Below are 17584 nucleotides of genomic sequence, written 5' to 3'. Positions count from 1 at the left end.
TATATATTTTTAAAAGCCACGTTAGAAAGGATTACCTACACATACTGACCAGCTCATGTTATAGAGAGAGCCGTGCTACATGGCAGACCAATCCAAACTCATCTCTCGGCATGTCCAGCCCAGCCATTATCTCAGCCAATCATGGCTAGCGGGAAGGTTCCTGTCTTTTTCCAAGGCTAAACCAACTAGGCTCGTAATTTAACAACAGTGTATTTTTTTCTTTTTTTTCTTATATATATATATAGACAGATGAAACAGTACCCAGGCCAGTGGGATTTGGTTACTTTTTTAAAAATACAGTTTTAGGGATAGTCTCCTTCAGTTGGTTTGTATTTTACAACCTGGTTTGGTTTGTCAGAACACAAGAAATGGGTAGCAAATGTGACCAGTTGTAGTTTCAGGGTGGGAAAGGAGTTGGGTGCAGTTGAATCAGTGAGGGAAACCCATAGTGGACTTGTGATAGTTGAATCAGTGAGGGAAACCCATAGTGGACTTGTGATAGTTGAATCAGTGAGGGAAACCCATAGTGGACTTGTGATAGTTGAATCAGTGAGGGAAACCCATAGTGGACTTGTGATAGTTGAATCAGTGAGGGAAACCCATAGTGGACTTGTGATAGTTGTTTGTGTTTCTTCAGACCAGAGGGAGCGGGCACTCAGTGTCACGCAACTTGGGTTAAGATCCGTTTCTTGCTTTGCTCTTAGGAACAGGACACCATTGAAAGGAGTGATTTCTGGGGTAGTGTTAAGTGTGGAAGTGGAGCAATTGAAGTTGAAGATTCCTGGTGTTTGTATTGCCTGCCGTCTGGTGCGACGCAGACCCGGTGGTGAGCGTGGTGAAACAGAGGAGTCACTGTCAGTCCTTTTGAGTTTTGAGTCAGTGTCTTTACCCGACAAAGTCATGTTAGGATATAGAAGTTATCCTGTTAGAGCTTTTGTGCCGAATCCACTGCCCTGTTTCAGGTGCAACGGTTATGGGCATGTCACAGCAGGGTGTAGGAGGGAGATTCCAAGACGTGGGAAGTGTGCAGGAGGGCATGGGACAGAGGATTGTGTAGTTTGGTGGATAACGTTGTGTGTGCCAACTGTAGGGGTGCCCATGTTGCTGGGGATTGGAAGTGTCCGGTGCGATAGAGGCAGGTTGAGGTGGCCAGAGTCAGAGTAGTGCAGAAGGTGTCGTATGCTGAGGCAGTGAAGAGAGTAGAGGAAGATGGGTCAAGGGTCAAGGGTGAGGCATCCTGAGAGGATTCCTGTAAGGAGTAGATCTGTGCCAGCACAGAGGGATAGGCTGACGAGTGATATATGCTTCATTATAAACTGGGTGGTTCGAGCCCTGAATGCTGATTGGCTGAAAGCCAATCATACCACGGGTATGACAAAACATTTATTTTTACTGCTCCAATTACGTTGGTAACCAGTTTATAATAGCAATAAGTCACCTCGGGGGTTTGTGGTATATTGCCAATATCCGCGTTGCGTCGTGCGTAAGAACAGCCCTTAGCCGTGGTATATTGGCCATATACCACACCACCTAGGGCCTTATTGCTTAAGTCAGTTTGTCTTCTTAGCATTCAGAAGAGTTCCAGGGTGTGTTGAGTGGTGGTGCCCCATCCTCCCAGACCGTTGCCATGGTGCCGCAGCAGATGGGGTCAACGTAGTAGAATGGGGTCGTCGGCTTTAATGAGTTTAGGGTTAGTTGGAAGGGTGTTTATTGTTTAATGTTTTTATAGTAGTATTATTTTTGCATCATAAAGGATCATGGATATATACTATAGTCCAGTGGGGGGCGATAATGCAACATTTTGGAAGCCAACCATCAGAGTAGCATCTCTCTCCATTGAATACAGGCTGTTGATGTCATCAACCCTTATCGAATATGCAAACAACGATTACAATAATGGGATGTATCCACCAATCCAAAGAAAGGATAGATGGGAGCTAGACGGCCCACAGTGCTGCTTTGACGACGCCCATTTTTAGGGCGGAGAGACCTGTATTTAGTCAGTATATCCATAATCCTTTATCAAGCATAGAAAACAGCATTGATTTTCTTTTTAACATAAGGCTACTCTATTATAATTATTTCGATGACAAACTGGTTGATTAACAATATTGGGTTTACAGGTTTGTTTTTTAAAATATGTAAATGTGGGAAGTGGGAGGTGAGCTGTAGGAATGCTGACACCATTACCCCTCAAACATATGGAAAGAGTATCAATGGAAAATCATCAGGTACTTTCTAACCCCAGGCAAAATGGGGAAGATGAGACCAGAAACAACAAGTGAATGCTGGAGAGAATGTGGGGAATTGGCCTCAAACTACCTACAGATTGTTTGGTCTTGTCCTGCAATAATGACATTCTGGAATGTTTTGGCCTCAAACTACCTACAGATTGCTTGGTCTTGTCCTGCAAAAATGACATTCTGGAATGTTTTGGACTTTGTAAACAATGTATTCAGATGTTCCCTGGAGTAATGCCTGAACGATTACAAAATGCCAACCTGTTGAATATCCTTGTCTGCAGCTAAGACGTAGTACAGAGAGTTGGTTAAATGGTGACATACCAACTATGGAAGAGTGGATTTGTAGAGTGAAATAAATGTATTTAATGGAAAAGATCACCCATAAAATAAAACTGCAGACAGATGTATGTGAAATAAGATGGGAAACACTCCTTGTAAATAATATTGTGAATACATAAGACTCATTAGTCTCAAAGCAACCAAACATATGATAATTTGATATTACATTTTCTGCATGTATTTTTAGTATTGTTTTAATTATTAATTTATTTACTTTAGTTTCTTAATTCTATAGTTATCTTGTTTGTTGTATACTTGTTGTTATCTCAGATGACCAGCACCTTAATAATAATCACCATACTTACTTCACAAGCACTACTTATATGTCACACTCTGGCTCCGGGACTTTGTATTTTGAGCCAGGGTGTGTTCGTTTGGTTGTGTTTTGTGTGGTTGGGTTGTCATTGGTTGTGTTTTCCGTGTTTGGTCAAGTGACTCCCAATCGGAGGTAACGAGTGTCAGCTGTCGGCTCGTTATCTCTGATTGGGAGCCATATTTAAACTGTCTGTGTTCACCTTGTGTTTGTGGGTTTTTGTTCCGTGTTCAGTCAGTGTTACTGTGGACTTCTCGATCGTGTTTTGTTTTGTATTTTGTGCTTTAACTATTAAAGTCATGTTCATTTCACACGCTGCGCCTTGGTCTACTCCTTCTCGTCAACACGACCGTTACAGAAAAACCCACCGAAAAAGGACCAAGCAGCGTGTCCAGGAGCAAGGAGACTGGACATGGGAGGAAGCGCCGGGTAAGGAGATAGAGAGGCTGGCGATGGCCCAGGTGGGCAAATCGTGGTCCTGGGAGGACATGCTCGGGGGCAAGGGACCTTGGGGTAGGATCAAGGCCCTGGCGAGAGAGGAGCAACGGCGTCAGCAGGGCCATCGTCGGAAGGACGAGAGGCAACCCCAAGACATTTTTTGGGGGGGGCACATGGCTTGGGCAGCTGGGCAGCAGGAGGCTGCCACAGGGCAATTTGGAGAGGAGGCCACCGGGTTTTGGGGGCCAGAAGGCAGGTTGGCGAGGCGGGGATGGAGAGCGGAACCAACTTCCCGTACTCAGGCATGGCAGCATGGGACGGGGCAGGTTCCGCGGTATGCGGAGCAGCGTACGGTGCCACGAGTGGTCCGGCACAGTCCTGTACGTCCTGTGCGAGCACCCCGCACGTGTCGTGCGAAGGGGGGTATGCAGCCAGGACGGAGTGTGCCGGCTCAACGCTCGTGGTGTCCTATGCCTCTCCGCGGTCCCGGATATCCTGCTCCAGTATCACGTGCTGTCATGTCGGTACGGGTACACAGCCCTGTACGTCCTGTGCGGATGCCTCACACAGAGTGTGTGAAGGTAGGCATTCAGCCGGGACGGGTTGTGGCCGCTCTTCATTCCAGGTCTCCTATCCGTCTCCACAGTCCGGTGAGGCCTGTCCCTGCTCCACGCACTAAGTTAATGGTGCGCGTCGCCAGCCCAGCCCGGCCTATCCCTGCTCCACGCACCAAGCCTACGGGGTGCGTCGCCAGCCCAGCCCGGCCTGTTCCTGCTCCACGCACAAAGCCTACGGGGTGCGTTGCCAGCCCAGCCCGGCCTATCCCTGCTCCACGCACCAAGCCTACGGGGTGCGTTGCCAGCCCAGCCCGGCCTGTCCCTGCTCTACGCACAAAGCCTACGGTGTGCGTCGCCAGCCCAGCCCGGCCTGTCCCTGCCACTCGCACCAAACCTACGGTGCGCGTCGCCAGCCCGGCCCGGCCTGTTCCTGCCACTCGCACCAAACCTACGGTGCGCGTCGCCAGCCCGGCCAGGCCTGTTCCTGCCACTCGCACCAAACCTACGGTGCGCGTCGCCAGCCCGGCCCGGCCTGTTCCTGCCACTCGCACCAAACCTACGGTGCGCGTCGCCAGCCCGGCCCGGCCTGTTCCTGCCACTCGCACCAAACCAAGGGTGCGAGTCGTCAGCCTGGTCCAGCCCGTTCCTGCTACTCGCACCAAGCCAAGGGTACGAGTCGTCAGCCTGGTCCAGCCCGTTCCTGCTACTCGCACCAAGCCAGGGGTACGAGTCGTCGGCCTGGTCCAGCCCGTTCCTGCTACTCGCACCAAGCCAAGGGTGCGAGTCGTCAGCCTGGTCCAGCCCGTTTCTGCTACTCGCACCAAGCCAGGGGTACGAGTCGTCGGCCTGGTCCAGCCCGTTCCTGCTACTCGCACCAAGCCAAGGGTGCGAGTCGTCAGCCTGGTTCAGCTCGTCCCTGCTACTCGCACCAAGCCAAGGGTGCGAGCCGTCAGCCTGATCCAGCCCATTCCTGCTACTCGCACCAAGCCAGGGATGCGAGTCGTCAGCCTGGTGAGGCCCGTTCCGGCTCCACGCATCAAGCCTAGGGTGCGTATCGTCAGCCAGGTCCGGTCCGTTCCTGCCTCACGCGCCAAGCCAGGGGTGCGCGTCGTCAGTCCAGATCCTACCAGCTGGGTCAGATCGGACCGGGGGCGCTACGGGGGGATTGAAGAAGGGTGGTGGTCAAGCCCGGAGCCGGAGCCGCCTCCGAGGAGTAATGCCCACCCAGCCCTCCCCTGTTTGGGGTTTTTTAGGCGCGGTCGCAGTCCGCGCATTTAGGGGGGGGGTACTGTCACACTCTGGCTCCGGGACTTTGTATTTTGAGCCAGGGTGTGTTCGTTTGGTTGTGTTTTGTGTGGTTGGGTTGTCATTGGTTGTGTTTTCCGTGTTTGGTCAAGTGACTCCCAATCGGAGGTAACGAGTGTCAGCTGTCGGCTCGTTATCTCTGATTGGGAGCCATATTTAAACTGTCTGTGTTCACCTTGTGTTTGTGGGTTTTTGTTCCGTGTTCAGTCAGTGTACTGTGGACTTCTCGATCGTGTTTTGTTTTGTATTTTGTGCTTTAACTATTAGTCATGTTCATTTCACACGCTGCGCCTTGGTCTACTCCTTCTCGTCAACACGACCGTGACATTATACTAGTAGACTGCACATACAGTGGGGAAAAAAGTATTTAGTCAGCCACCAATTGTGCAAGTTCTCCCACTTAAAAAGATGAGAGAGGCCTGTAATTTTCATCATAGGTACACTTCAACTATGACAGACAAATTGAGAGAAAAAAATCCAGAAAATCACATTGTTGGATTTTTTATGAATTTATTTGCAAATTATGGTGGAAAATAAGTATTTGGTCACCTACAAACAAGCAAGATTTCTGGCTCTCACAGACCTGTAACTTCTTCTTTAAGAGGATCCTCTGTCCTCCACTCGTTACCTGTATTAATTGCACCTGTTTGAACTTGTTATCAGTAATAAAAGACACCTGTCCACAACCTCAAACAGTCACACTCCAAACTCCACTATGGCCAAGACCAAAGAGCTGTCAAAGGACACCAGAAACAAAATTGTAGACCTGCACCAGGCTGGGAAGACTGCATCTGCAATAGGTAAGCAGCTTGGTTTGAAGAAATCAACTGTGGGAGCAATTATTAGGAAATGGAAGACATACAAGACCACTGATAATCTCCCTCGATCTGGGGCTCCACGCAAGATCTCACCCCGTGGGGTCAAAATGATCACAAGAACGGTGAGCAAAAATCCCAGAACCACATGGGGGGACCTAGTGATTGACCTGCAGAGAGCTGGGACCAAAGTAACAAAGCCTACCATCAGTAACACACTACGCCGCCAGGGACTCAAATCCTGCAGTGCCAGACGTGTCCCCCTGCTTAAGCCAGTACATGTCCAGGCCCGTCTGAAGTTTGCTAGAGTGCATTTGGATGATCCAGAAGAGGATTGGGAGAATGTCATATGGTCAGATGAAACCAAAATGGAACTTTTTGGTAAAAACTCAACTCGTCGTGTTTGGAGGACAAAGAATGCTGAGTTGCATCCAAAGAACACCATACCTACTGTGAAGCATGGGGGTGGAAACATCATTTTTTGGGGCTGTTTTTCTGCAAAGGGACCAGGACGACTGTTCCGTGTAAAGGAAAGAATGAATGGGGCCATGTATCGTGAGATTTTGAGTGAAAACCTCCTTCCATCAGCAAGGGCATTGAAGATGAAATGTGGCTGGGTCTTTCAGCATGACAATGATCCCAAACACACCGCCCGGGCAACGAAGGAGTGGCTTCGTAAGAAGCATTTCAAGGTCCTGGAGTGGCCTAGCCAGTCTCCAGATCTCAACCCCATAGAAAATCTTTGGAGGGAGTTGAAAGTCCGTGTTGCCCAGCGACAGCCCCAAAACATCACTGCTCTAGAGGAGATCTGCATGGAGGAATGGGCCAAAATACCAGCAACAGTGTGTGAAAACCTTGTGAAGACTTACAGAAAACATTTGTCCTGTGTCATTGCCAACAAAGGGTATATAACAAAGTATTGAGAAACTTTTGTTATTGACCAAATACGTATTTTCCACCATCATTTGCAAATAAATTCATTAAAAATCTTACAATGTGATTTTCTGGATTTTTTTTTCTCATTTTGTCTGTCATAGTTGACGTGTACCTATGATGAAAATTACAGGCCTCTCTCATCTTTTTAAGTGGGAGAACTTGCACAATTGGTGGCTGACTAAATACTTTTTTTCCCCACTGTAGCACGTATAGGAGCTGGACACACGTTGACCCACACCCTTCTGTTGTCGTGTATAACTACTACCAGTTAGCAAGTCCAAAAGCTCAGAGTGTCCTAGTTCTGACCAGCAGGTGAACGTGGCATGACTCAGGGTACATAGGGAATGGGTATAGGGGCTGAACACACGTTGACCCACACCCTTTTGTTGTCGTGTATAAGTACTACCAGTTAGCAAGTCCAAAATCTCAGTTTCCTAGTTCTGACCAGCAGGTGAACGTGGCATGACTCAAGGTACATAGGGAATGGGTATAGGGGCTGAACACACGTTGACCCACACATTTTACATTTTAGTCATTTAGCAGATGCTCTTATCCAGAGCAACTTACAGTTAGTGAGTGCATACATTATTAATTTTTCATACTGGCCACACGTGGGAATCGAACCCACAACCCTGGCGGTGCAAAGGCCATGCTCTACCAACTGAGCTACATCCCTGCCGGCCATTCCCTCCCCTACCCTGGGCCAATTGTGCGCCGCCCCATGGGTTTCCCGGTCGCGGCCGGCTACGACAGAGCCTGGATTCGAACCAGGATCTCTAGTGGCACAGCTAGCACTGCGATGCAGTGCCTTAGACCACTGTGCCACTCGGGAGGTTACACCCTTCTGCTGTCGTGTATAACTGCTACCAGTTAGCAAGTCCAAAATCTCAGTTTCCTAGTTCTGACCAGCAGGTGAACGTGGCATGACTCAAGGTACATAGGGAATGGGTATAGGGGCTGGACACACGTTGATCCACACCCTTCTGTTGGGACACAAAAATTCACAAAATCTGCTACGATACTTTTTGCATGTTATTACAGGAACTGAGTGTTGATAAGGCTTAGGCCCAATTGACCGTAGACTCCTTATCATTTATACCAACATCAACAACAAAGAAACAGTCTGGTGTTTTTCTACAATCTGGCAACACTCAAGATGAGACACCGATCTCCGATGTAGCCTTGTATAAAATGCATTACCTATATGATGGACAATATTGGGTTAACACGTTTGTTTTTTGACAGAAACATAGGACACAGAACAAGGCAGTTTAGAACACCACTGTCCATCAAGCATTGCTTCAACTTTCAAATGATTGTTCTGAAGTTTGCTAAAAGTTTCCTATGAACGAAGTCGCATAGAAACGTGTCTTTTCCCTCGAAGGAAGTTGCACAAAATCTTCTGCAATACTTTTTGTAAATAATATTGCACGTATTGAGTGTGAAACTGTGCTGCAACAACTCTTGTGAAGCAAGCCCCCAATTGGTTTAGAGGTCAATCTTTCATGGCCACAATGAAATCTGTTGTCTACAACACAGCGAGCCTAGAAGAAGGTGTATAGAAGATGTCATCCGTAAATTGACGTTTTGCAAGCTACCGTAGGTCTGGTTTGGGACTTGGAGACAGCAGCAGCTCTGTCCCAGTCTTTCCCTTTTAAGGGTTATGGTTAGGGTAGGGGTTAAGGTTAGGGTAAGGGTTAGGGTAGGGGTTAAGGTTAGGGTAAGGGTTAATGTTAGGGTTTAGGGCCGGGACGTCCCAAGGATCCCAGATAGCACTAACAGAGAGCCACCCTTTAAAGCGTCAATCAGCAGCAGAAACAATAACAAAGTGGGAGCCCCGCCCCTAATTCAGTAAACAGCTGAGGGATGGAGCCCCGCCCCTAATTCAGTAAACAGCTGAGGGATGAGCCCCGCCCCTAATTCAGTAAACAGCTGAGGGAGGAGCCCAGCCCCTAATTCAGTAAACAGCTGAGGGATGAGCCCCGCCCCTAATTCAGTAAACAGCTGAGGGATAGGGTTCTCTCTAATTCATAGACAGAGCTAAGGGATGCGAGGACTGATCATCCATTATATAAACATGATAGTTTTAACCATGTTTTGAGGCTATATAGTGTTTATTTACATTTTCTTTGTTTACAAACATTGGAGTAAAACAGGCTTATATTCTGGCTTCTGATTGGGTATAACAGTTCAACTAAGCTCATGATGCATTTATGAGTTACATTCTTCAAGAATCAATGGGGACACATCATTAATGGATGTAGCAACTGCTGATTGCCAATGAAAGTAGACCGGAACTGTGACAAATTGTTTCAATGGTAAACGGGCCTGAGTGCGACGTCTTCGTTCATCCACCATCTTTGATTGAACACGCACTGTTAGGAAAGTTAACGGTTGCGTTCCCCTGCTCAGACGTTGCATGCATGAAGCAATGGTTCCGTGCCACGTGGTGGACTTTGCTGTCAGGCACCAGATTTCAATAGCATCTGATGTGGTAAGATAATACGTACAACACCTGTCCAGGAGTTGGAAGATCTGGCAGGAGTCAGCAACGTCTGAGCAGAGCAACTCACCCCAACCTGTTACTGATGTAAAACACCTGTCCAGGAGTTGGAAGATCTGGCAGGAGTCAGCAGCGTCTGAGCAGAGCAACTCACCCAACATGTTACTGATGTAAAACACCTGTCCAGGAGTTGGAAGATCTGGCAGGAGTCAGCAGCGTCTGAGCAGAGCAACTCACCCAACATGTTACTGATGTAAAACACCTGTCCAGGAGTTGGAAGATCTGGCAGCAGTCAGCAGCGTCTGAGCAGAGCAACTCACCCCAACATGTTACTGATGTAAAACACCTGTCCAGGAGTTGGAAGATCTGGCAGGAGTCAGCAGCGTCTGAGCAGAGCAACTCACCCAACATGTTACTGATGCTACGTTCATAACATGTAGGAAGCTCAGAAAATACTACTTGTAAACTGGGAGCAACGAGTTGTGTGCTTTCATGTGTTTTGAACTAGTTTAGAACACTGATTGGCTAATGGAAAACAAGCTGCATCAACCATAAACTGGAAGTACAGCTGTCATGCTGGTTAACAAATTATAGTGTTCAAAAACGATATGAATAGATTGTTTTTATAAATAATGTTTTGTGGTTTTATTTAACTGCTGAAAATGCTGTTATGGAGGTATTTTCTTTAGAATGTGAAGTCAGAGTTCAGCATGTGGGAGGAGTCAGAGCTCAGAGATGATAGACAAGTTTCCCACTAATAACCAGTAGGAGGGGCGTTCCAGTGGATTGATAGATGAGTTTCCCACTAATAACCAGTAGGAGGGGCGTTCCAGTGGATTGATAGATGAGTTTCCCACTAATAACCAGTAGGAGGGGCGTTCCAGTGGATTGATAGATGAGTCTCCCACTAATAACCAGTAGGAGGGGCGTTCCAGTGGATTGATAGATGAGTTTCCCACTAATAACCAGTAGGAGGGGCGTTCCAGTGGATTGATAGATGAGTTTCCCACTAATAACCAGTAGGAGGGGTGTTCCAGTGGATTGATAGATGAGTTTCCCACTAATAACCAGTAGGAGGGGCGTTCCAGTGGATTGATAGATGAGTTTCCCACTAATAACCAGTACGAGGGGCGTTCCAGTGGATTGATAGATGAGTTTCCCACTAATAACCAGTAGGAGGGGCGTTCCAGTGGATTGATAGATGAGTTTCCCACTAATAACCAGTGGGAGGGGCGTTCCAGTGGATTGATAGATGAGTCTCCCACTAATAACCAGTAGGAGGGGCGTTCCAGTGGATTGATAGATGGGTTTCCCACTAATAACCAGTAGGAGGGGCGTTCCAGTGGATTGATAGATGGGTTTCCCCCTAATAACCAGTAGGAGGGGCGTTCCAGTTGATTGATAGATGAGTTTCCCACTAATAACCAGTAGGAGGGGCGTTCCAGTGGATTGATAGATGAGTATCCCACTAATAACCAGTAGGAAGGGCGTTCCAGTGGATTGATAGATGAGTTTCCCACTAATAACCAGTAGGAGGGGAATTCCAGTGGATTGATAGATGAGTTTCCCACTAATAACCAGTAGGAGGGGCGTTCCAGTGGATTGATAGATGAGTTTCCCACTAATAACCAGTAGGAGGGGCGTTCCAGTGGATTGATAGATGAGTTTCCCACTAATAACCAGTAGGAGGGGCGTTCCAGTGGATTGATAGATGAGTTTCCCACTAATAACCAGTAGGAGGGGCGTTCCAGTGGATTGGTAGATGGGTTTCCCACTAATAACCAGTAGGAGGGGAGTTCCAGTGGATTGATAGATGAGTTTCCCCTAATAACCAGTAGGAGGGGCGTTCCAGTGGATTGATAGATTAGTCTCCCACTAATAACCAGTAGGAGGGGCGTTCCAGTGGATTGATAGATGAGTTTCCCACTAATAACCAGTAGGAGGGGCGTTCCAGTGGATTGATAGATGAGTTTCCCACTAATAACCAGTACGAGGGGCGTTCCAGTGGATTGATAGATGAGTTTCCCACTAATAACCAGTAGGAGGGGCGTTCCAGTGGATTGATATATGAGTCTCCCACTAATAACCAGTAGGAGGGGCGTTCCAGTGGATTGATAGATGAGTTTCCCACTAATAACCAGTAGGAGGGGCGTTCCAGTGGATTGATAGATGAGTCTCCCACTAATAACCAGTAGGAGGGGCGTTCCAGTGGATTGATAGATGGGTTTCCCACTAATAACCAGTAGGAGGGGCGTTCCAGTGGATTGATAGATGGGTTTCCCCCTAATAACCAGTAGGAGGGGCGTTCCAGTTGATTGATAGATGAGTTTCCCACTAATAACCAGTAGGAGGGGCGTTCCAGTAGATTGATAGATGAGTTTCCCACTAATAACCAGTAGGAGGGGCATTCCAGTGGATTGATAGATGAGTTTCCCACTAATAACCAGTAGGAGGGGCGTTCCAGTGGATTGATAGATGAGTTTCCCACTAATAACCAGTAGGAGGGGCATTCCAGTGGATTGATAGATGAGTTTCCCACTAATAACCAGTAGGAGGGGCGTTCCAGTGGATTGATAGATGAGTTTCCCACTAATAACCAGTAGGAGGGGCGTTCCAGTGGATTGGTAGATGGGTTTCCCACTAATAACCAGTAGGAGGGGCGTTCCAGTGGATTGATAGATGAGTTTCCCCTAATAACCAGTAGGAGGTGCGTTCCAGTGGATTGATAGATGAGTCTCCCACTAATAACCAGTAGGAGGGGCGTTCCAGTGGATTGATAGATGAGTTTCCCACTAATAACCAGTAGGAGGGGCGTTCCAGTGGATTGATAGATGAGTTTCCCACTAATAACCAGTAGGAGGGGCGTTTCAGTGGATTGATAGATGAGTTTCCCACTAATAACCAGTAGGAGGGGCGTTCCAGTGGATTGATAGATGAGTCTCCCACTAATAACCAGTAGGAGGGGTGTTCCAGTGGATTGATAGATGAGTTTCCCACCAATAACCAGTAGGAGGGGCGTTCCAGTGGATTGGTAGATGAGTCTCCCACTAATAACCAGTAGGAGGGGCGTTCCAGTGGATTTTCTGTCTAACTTCCTTCATCTCAACTGACATGAGAGAACTGGACAGGTGAAATCAATGTCCGGTAGACAGCCAACATATTACTTTGACCTATCTTGTGTTTTCAGATGAGTCAAGTGAAAGGAGAGGAGATAAGGAGAGGAGGCCAATTTTAGAGTATTGAGATGCATCCATTGTCCTGTCCTGTGTGATCATGATAGCTTAATTTCAACTGAATAAGACCCATTTCTATGTATTGAACACAACCCCTAGTACTGTATTCCATTTCCTGTACTGCCATATTCTGATCAATATTACAACATTTCAACCTCTTCTTTCATCTGTTTGATGAACCTTTATTAGACAAATCTGTCACATGTACATTTCATTCAGTGGAATTGAGTTCATATAGAAACAAGATTGTTGTGTCAAGAATTTGACAAATAAACATTATACAGACAACAATATTTACAAACTCCAAGAAGCCCAATAACAACAAGATCAATGATTTCTAAATGAAACCAGTTTTTACAACACAGTGCGGTGATTCATTCTATTAATGAATTACTCTAGTTGACAATGTCTGTCAACTTCAGTGGTGTGTATTCATGAATATTTACAATCATATGTTTACACACTAGAGAGATATTCTACATTGTTGCTCCAGTGTGTCTTACTGAACATGACCATGATTAGAGTGAAACCTCATGTTGTGTTTGACACAGAGACCACCTGACACAGGGACACTGAAGAGGAGTCATACCAAACATTAAACCCTGGATAGAGGGGCTCAGTGAATGTGGAGTGGAATGTGTTCAGGTGGGTCAGTGTGTCAGAGGAGACGCTATAGAAGGACAGAGTGCCGGCTGGCCAGTCCAGATACACTCCTACTCTGTGGGAGCTGGAGGAGGGGACGTCTATGGTAGTGATATTATCATTGTGACAGGCAGAGTAACTGTTGTCAGAGCAGAACATACTCCAGGACTTGTCATTGTGTCCAAGCCCACAGTCATAACCACTTCCTCTCCTGCTGATTCCTTTATATGTCACTCCTATAACAGCCCCTCTCCCACTCCACTCTACCTCCCAGTAACAGCGCCCAGTCAGACCCTCTCTACACAGCACCTGTCTATAGTATTCAAATCTCTCTGGGTGATCAGGATACGGCTGCTTCTCTCTCCTCCATGTCACCTTTCTGTTCTTCTTAGACAGAGAGAGGTGTCTGTTTACTGTGTTTAGGTCCAGTGTGAGATCACAGACATCTGATGGATGAAACCAGGCACAATATTAGAAATCATCATCATTCACATTAGAATTCACACTTTTAACTAATTCATTTAATGTAGATGTTTCTAGGTATCAAAAGGAGAAGTTAAGGTAACTTGAGATTTGTTGAATGATAATATGTTATACTGTATGGTAATATAAAACACACTTATTCCCATTAACTACACACACACACACAGACACACACACACATCCTGAACACACACACACACACACACACACACACACACACACACACACACACACACACACACACAAACACACACACACACAAACATAAACATCCTGAACACACACACACACACACAATTACACTGAACACACACACACACACACACACACATCCAGAACAAACACACACACTGGACACAAACACACCTTCATGCAAGCATTTTTTAATATGACCACACAGACACACACATTGTCAAAGCAACTCTTTGTAAACTTTGGTGTTCCTGATTTGTGCTTCTGTAGAACTACAGCTGATATTTAATATGACCAAGTAAGTAATGATGGTGGTCTTTGACTTTGACTTCACTTGAATTAAGACTTATTCTTAGTCATATTCTTCAAAGCAGTCAACACTCACATTTACTAAGTCCAGGTTTCATTTTGTTCTCTCCACCATGTTCCACACTGTAGCGGTAAGCAGAAGAACAGACAGTCATTGAGGGATACACCTGAACTCACACACACACACACACACACACACACACACACACACACACACACACACACACACACACACACACACACACACACACACACACACACACACACACACACACACACAAACACACACACTGGACACACACACACTAGACACACACACACACACACTAGACATACACACACACACACACACACTGGACACACACACACACACACACACACACACACACACACACACACACACACTGGACAAACACACACACACCGGGGACACACACACACACTGGACACACACACACACTGGACACACACACACACTGGACACACACACACACTGGACACACACACACACACACACACACACACACACACACACACATACACACACACACTGGACACACACACACACACACACACACAGTCTTTATATAACTTATTCCAAGTGGTGGTCAGAATGTTTGTCTTAACTAGCCTGATAACTCCAACATGTCTGATATGAACATTGACATAAACCCTCTACATACTTGAGTTTCTCCAGTCTGCAGTGTGGATCCTCCAGTCCAGCAGAGAGCAGTCTGACTCCTGAGTCTCCTGGGTGATTGTAGCTCAGGTCCAGCTCTCTCAGGTGTGAGGGGTTTGACTTCAGAGCTGAGACCAGAGAAGCACAGCCTTCCTCTGTGACTAGACAGCCTGACAGCCTGCAAAGAGTCAAATCATATTAAAATCACACTGCTTTGGTGGTGAAAATAGTGGCAGTATATTTTTTCAACATATTCAGATATATCAGTGTCCTGAAACCTGTGATATATATTCATAAATGAATGTATCATTATTAGAAATGACAAATTATCAAAGTACTGCTTGTAGAGAGAAAAATGCATATTACAAATATTTGAGTAGACTGACCAGAGCAGTTTAAAAAGCAGTATCAGTCAAAAGACAGACAGTGAGGTATCAGATTTAGATTGTATTGAGTATACAGTCCACACCATATCTAGTTTGACAGTGAAGATAACATTTTAAATGTGGCTCTTTACTCCAACATTTTGGATTTGAGATCAAATGTTTCATATGAGGTGACAGTATATAATGTCACCTTTTAATTGAGGATATTTTAATACATATCTGTTTCACCGTTTATAAATGAAAGCACTTTATGTATCTAGTCCCCCTATTTGAAGAAATCATAAGTATTCTGACCAATTCACTTATAGTGTATTAAAGTAGTCAAAAGTTGAGTATTTGGTCTCAAACTCGTTTGTTGCATTTGCAGTTTGTTTTGGTTGTGTTTTGGGTTATGTTTTGTCCAATAGTAACTGAATGGAGGATGATGACTGGAGTAATTTTCTGTCTAAGTGAGTAGATAACATGTTTCTAAACACTACTGAATGAATCCTGATGATCGCATGATTAATAAAAATAATGAATGAATCATGAACAATTATGAGTGAGAAAGTTACAGAGGCTACAACAAAACATGCTAACCTCTCACCATTACCAATAACAGAGGGGGTATGATCCTTGTTCCTCTGTAACTTTCTCATTCATCATCATTCACTTTTCATTCATGATTATTCATAATCATGGTAGCATCCACATGAATGTAGAAGTGTTCAGAAACATCTTCTATTCTTACTGACAATACAAGTGAAGTGACTCCAAAATGACAGGACATTATTCACCATTCAGTTTCTATTGGGAAAAACATCATCCAAAACACAACCAAGACAAACTGCAAATGTATTCAACAAGTTTGTAGAATCACAAGCTTGATGTAATCACTGCAGGTAAGGAATATGGGACCAAATACTAAACGTTTGACTAAACTAATCCTAGTGTGTGTGTGTCCAGTGTGTGTGTGTGTGTGTGTCCAGGTTGTGTGAGTGTCCAGTGTGTGTGTGTGTCAAATGTGTGTGCGTGTGTGTCCAGTGTGTGTCAAGTGTGTGTGTGTGTGTGTGTGTGTGTGTGTGTGTGTGTGTGTGTCCAGTGTGTGTGTGTCCAGTGTGTGTCCAGTGTGTGAGTGTGTCCAGTGTGTGTGAACCAAAACAAACTGCAAATGCATTCAACAAGTTTATAGAATCACAAGCTTGATGTAATCACTGTGCGTAAGGACTATGGGACCAAATACTAAACTTATGACTACTTTAATACAATATAAGTGAATATGTCCAAATTATTACGACTTTTTCAAATGGGAGAACTAGACACATAAAGTGCTTTCATTTCTAAACAGTAACACAGATATGTATGAAAATATCCTCAAATAAAAGGTGACATTCTGTACTGTTGCCTAATATGAAACATTCTATCTCAAATCCAAAATGCTGGAGCATAGCACCAAATTTAAAACTGTAAACTTCACTGTCCAAACACATATGGTGTGGACTATGTGTGCCTGGTAAACATATGTGGATCTGGTGAACAGTTATCACTTGTTGACCAACTACAGGAATACTGACCTCAGAGTCTCCAGTTTACAGTGGGGATTCCCCAGTCCAGCAGAGAGCAGCTTCACTCCTGAATCCTTCAGGTCATTGTTACTCAGGTCCAGCTCTCTCAGGTGTGAGGGGTTTGACTTCAGAGCTGAGACCAGAGAAGCACAGCCTTTCTCTGTGACTCCACAGCCTGACAGCCTGAAAAGAGATCATCATGATTTCACAAACACACTGTTAATTTAACACCAGTAGTGTAGAAGGACAGTGACAGATGCATTTGGTTTATTCCCTTAAACAACATATAGATACATCTTCCGTCTCCTAGAATTGTATGGTCATATTGTTATAATAATATGAACATCAATGCATTGATTCAGTAAGTTTTCAATGTAATATTATATATTATATACATATTATAATACATATATTTCTCTAAACTTCATATTTATTCCTGATGATTAGTTCTTATATGTCATTTTATGTACTCACAGAGCAGCTCTGGAGGCTTTGACCACTGGCAGCAGCCTCAGAAGACCTTCCTCTGATCTGGAGTATTTCTTCAGGTCAAACACATCCAGCTCCTTTTCTGAAGTCAGCAACACAAAGACCAGAGCTGACCACTGTGCAGGTGACAGTTCTTCTTCTGAGAGACTTCCTGATCTCAGGTAGCTTTGGATCTCCT

At 45.5% G+C, this 17584-nt stretch overlaps 2 protein-coding genes across 2 annotated transcripts in view; both read right to left on the bottom strand.

Moving 5' to 3' along the window:
* Positions 1–12929: 12929 nt before the first annotated feature.
* LOC311140613 (stonustoxin subunit beta-like) lies at positions 12930–14179 on the bottom strand (the record flags this gene model as incomplete). The annotated part of the gene is made up of 2 exons (XM_084175743.1): positions 12930–13770; positions 14170–14179. 2 exons carry the CDS (start codon positions 14177–14179, stop codon positions 13214–13216), a joined length of 567 nt encoding a protein of 188 aa, XP_084031869.1. The 3' UTR covers positions 12930–13213.
* Positions 14180–16910: 2731 nt separating this feature from the next.
* LOC311140606 (NLR family CARD domain-containing protein 3-like) overlaps positions 16911–17584 on the bottom strand; it is a gene marked incomplete at its 3' end in the record, with an annotated part of 114285 nt that continues 113611 nt past the window's right edge. Inside the window, exon 7 of the mRNA XM_084175731.1 lies at positions 16911–17100. Within this exon, the coding sequence (XP_084031857.1) occupies positions 16911–17100 (190 nt within the window). The remainder of the gene's footprint in view (positions 17101–17584) is intronic.

This window comes from Coregonus lavaretus (assembly GCF_964263955.1).
Source record: "Coregonus lavaretus genome assembly, chromosome: 2".
Classification (NCBI taxonomy): Eukaryota; Metazoa; Chordata; class Actinopteri; order Salmoniformes; family Salmonidae; genus Coregonus; species Coregonus lavaretus.
This window is presented reverse-complemented; position numbering and strand designations above follow the sequence as displayed.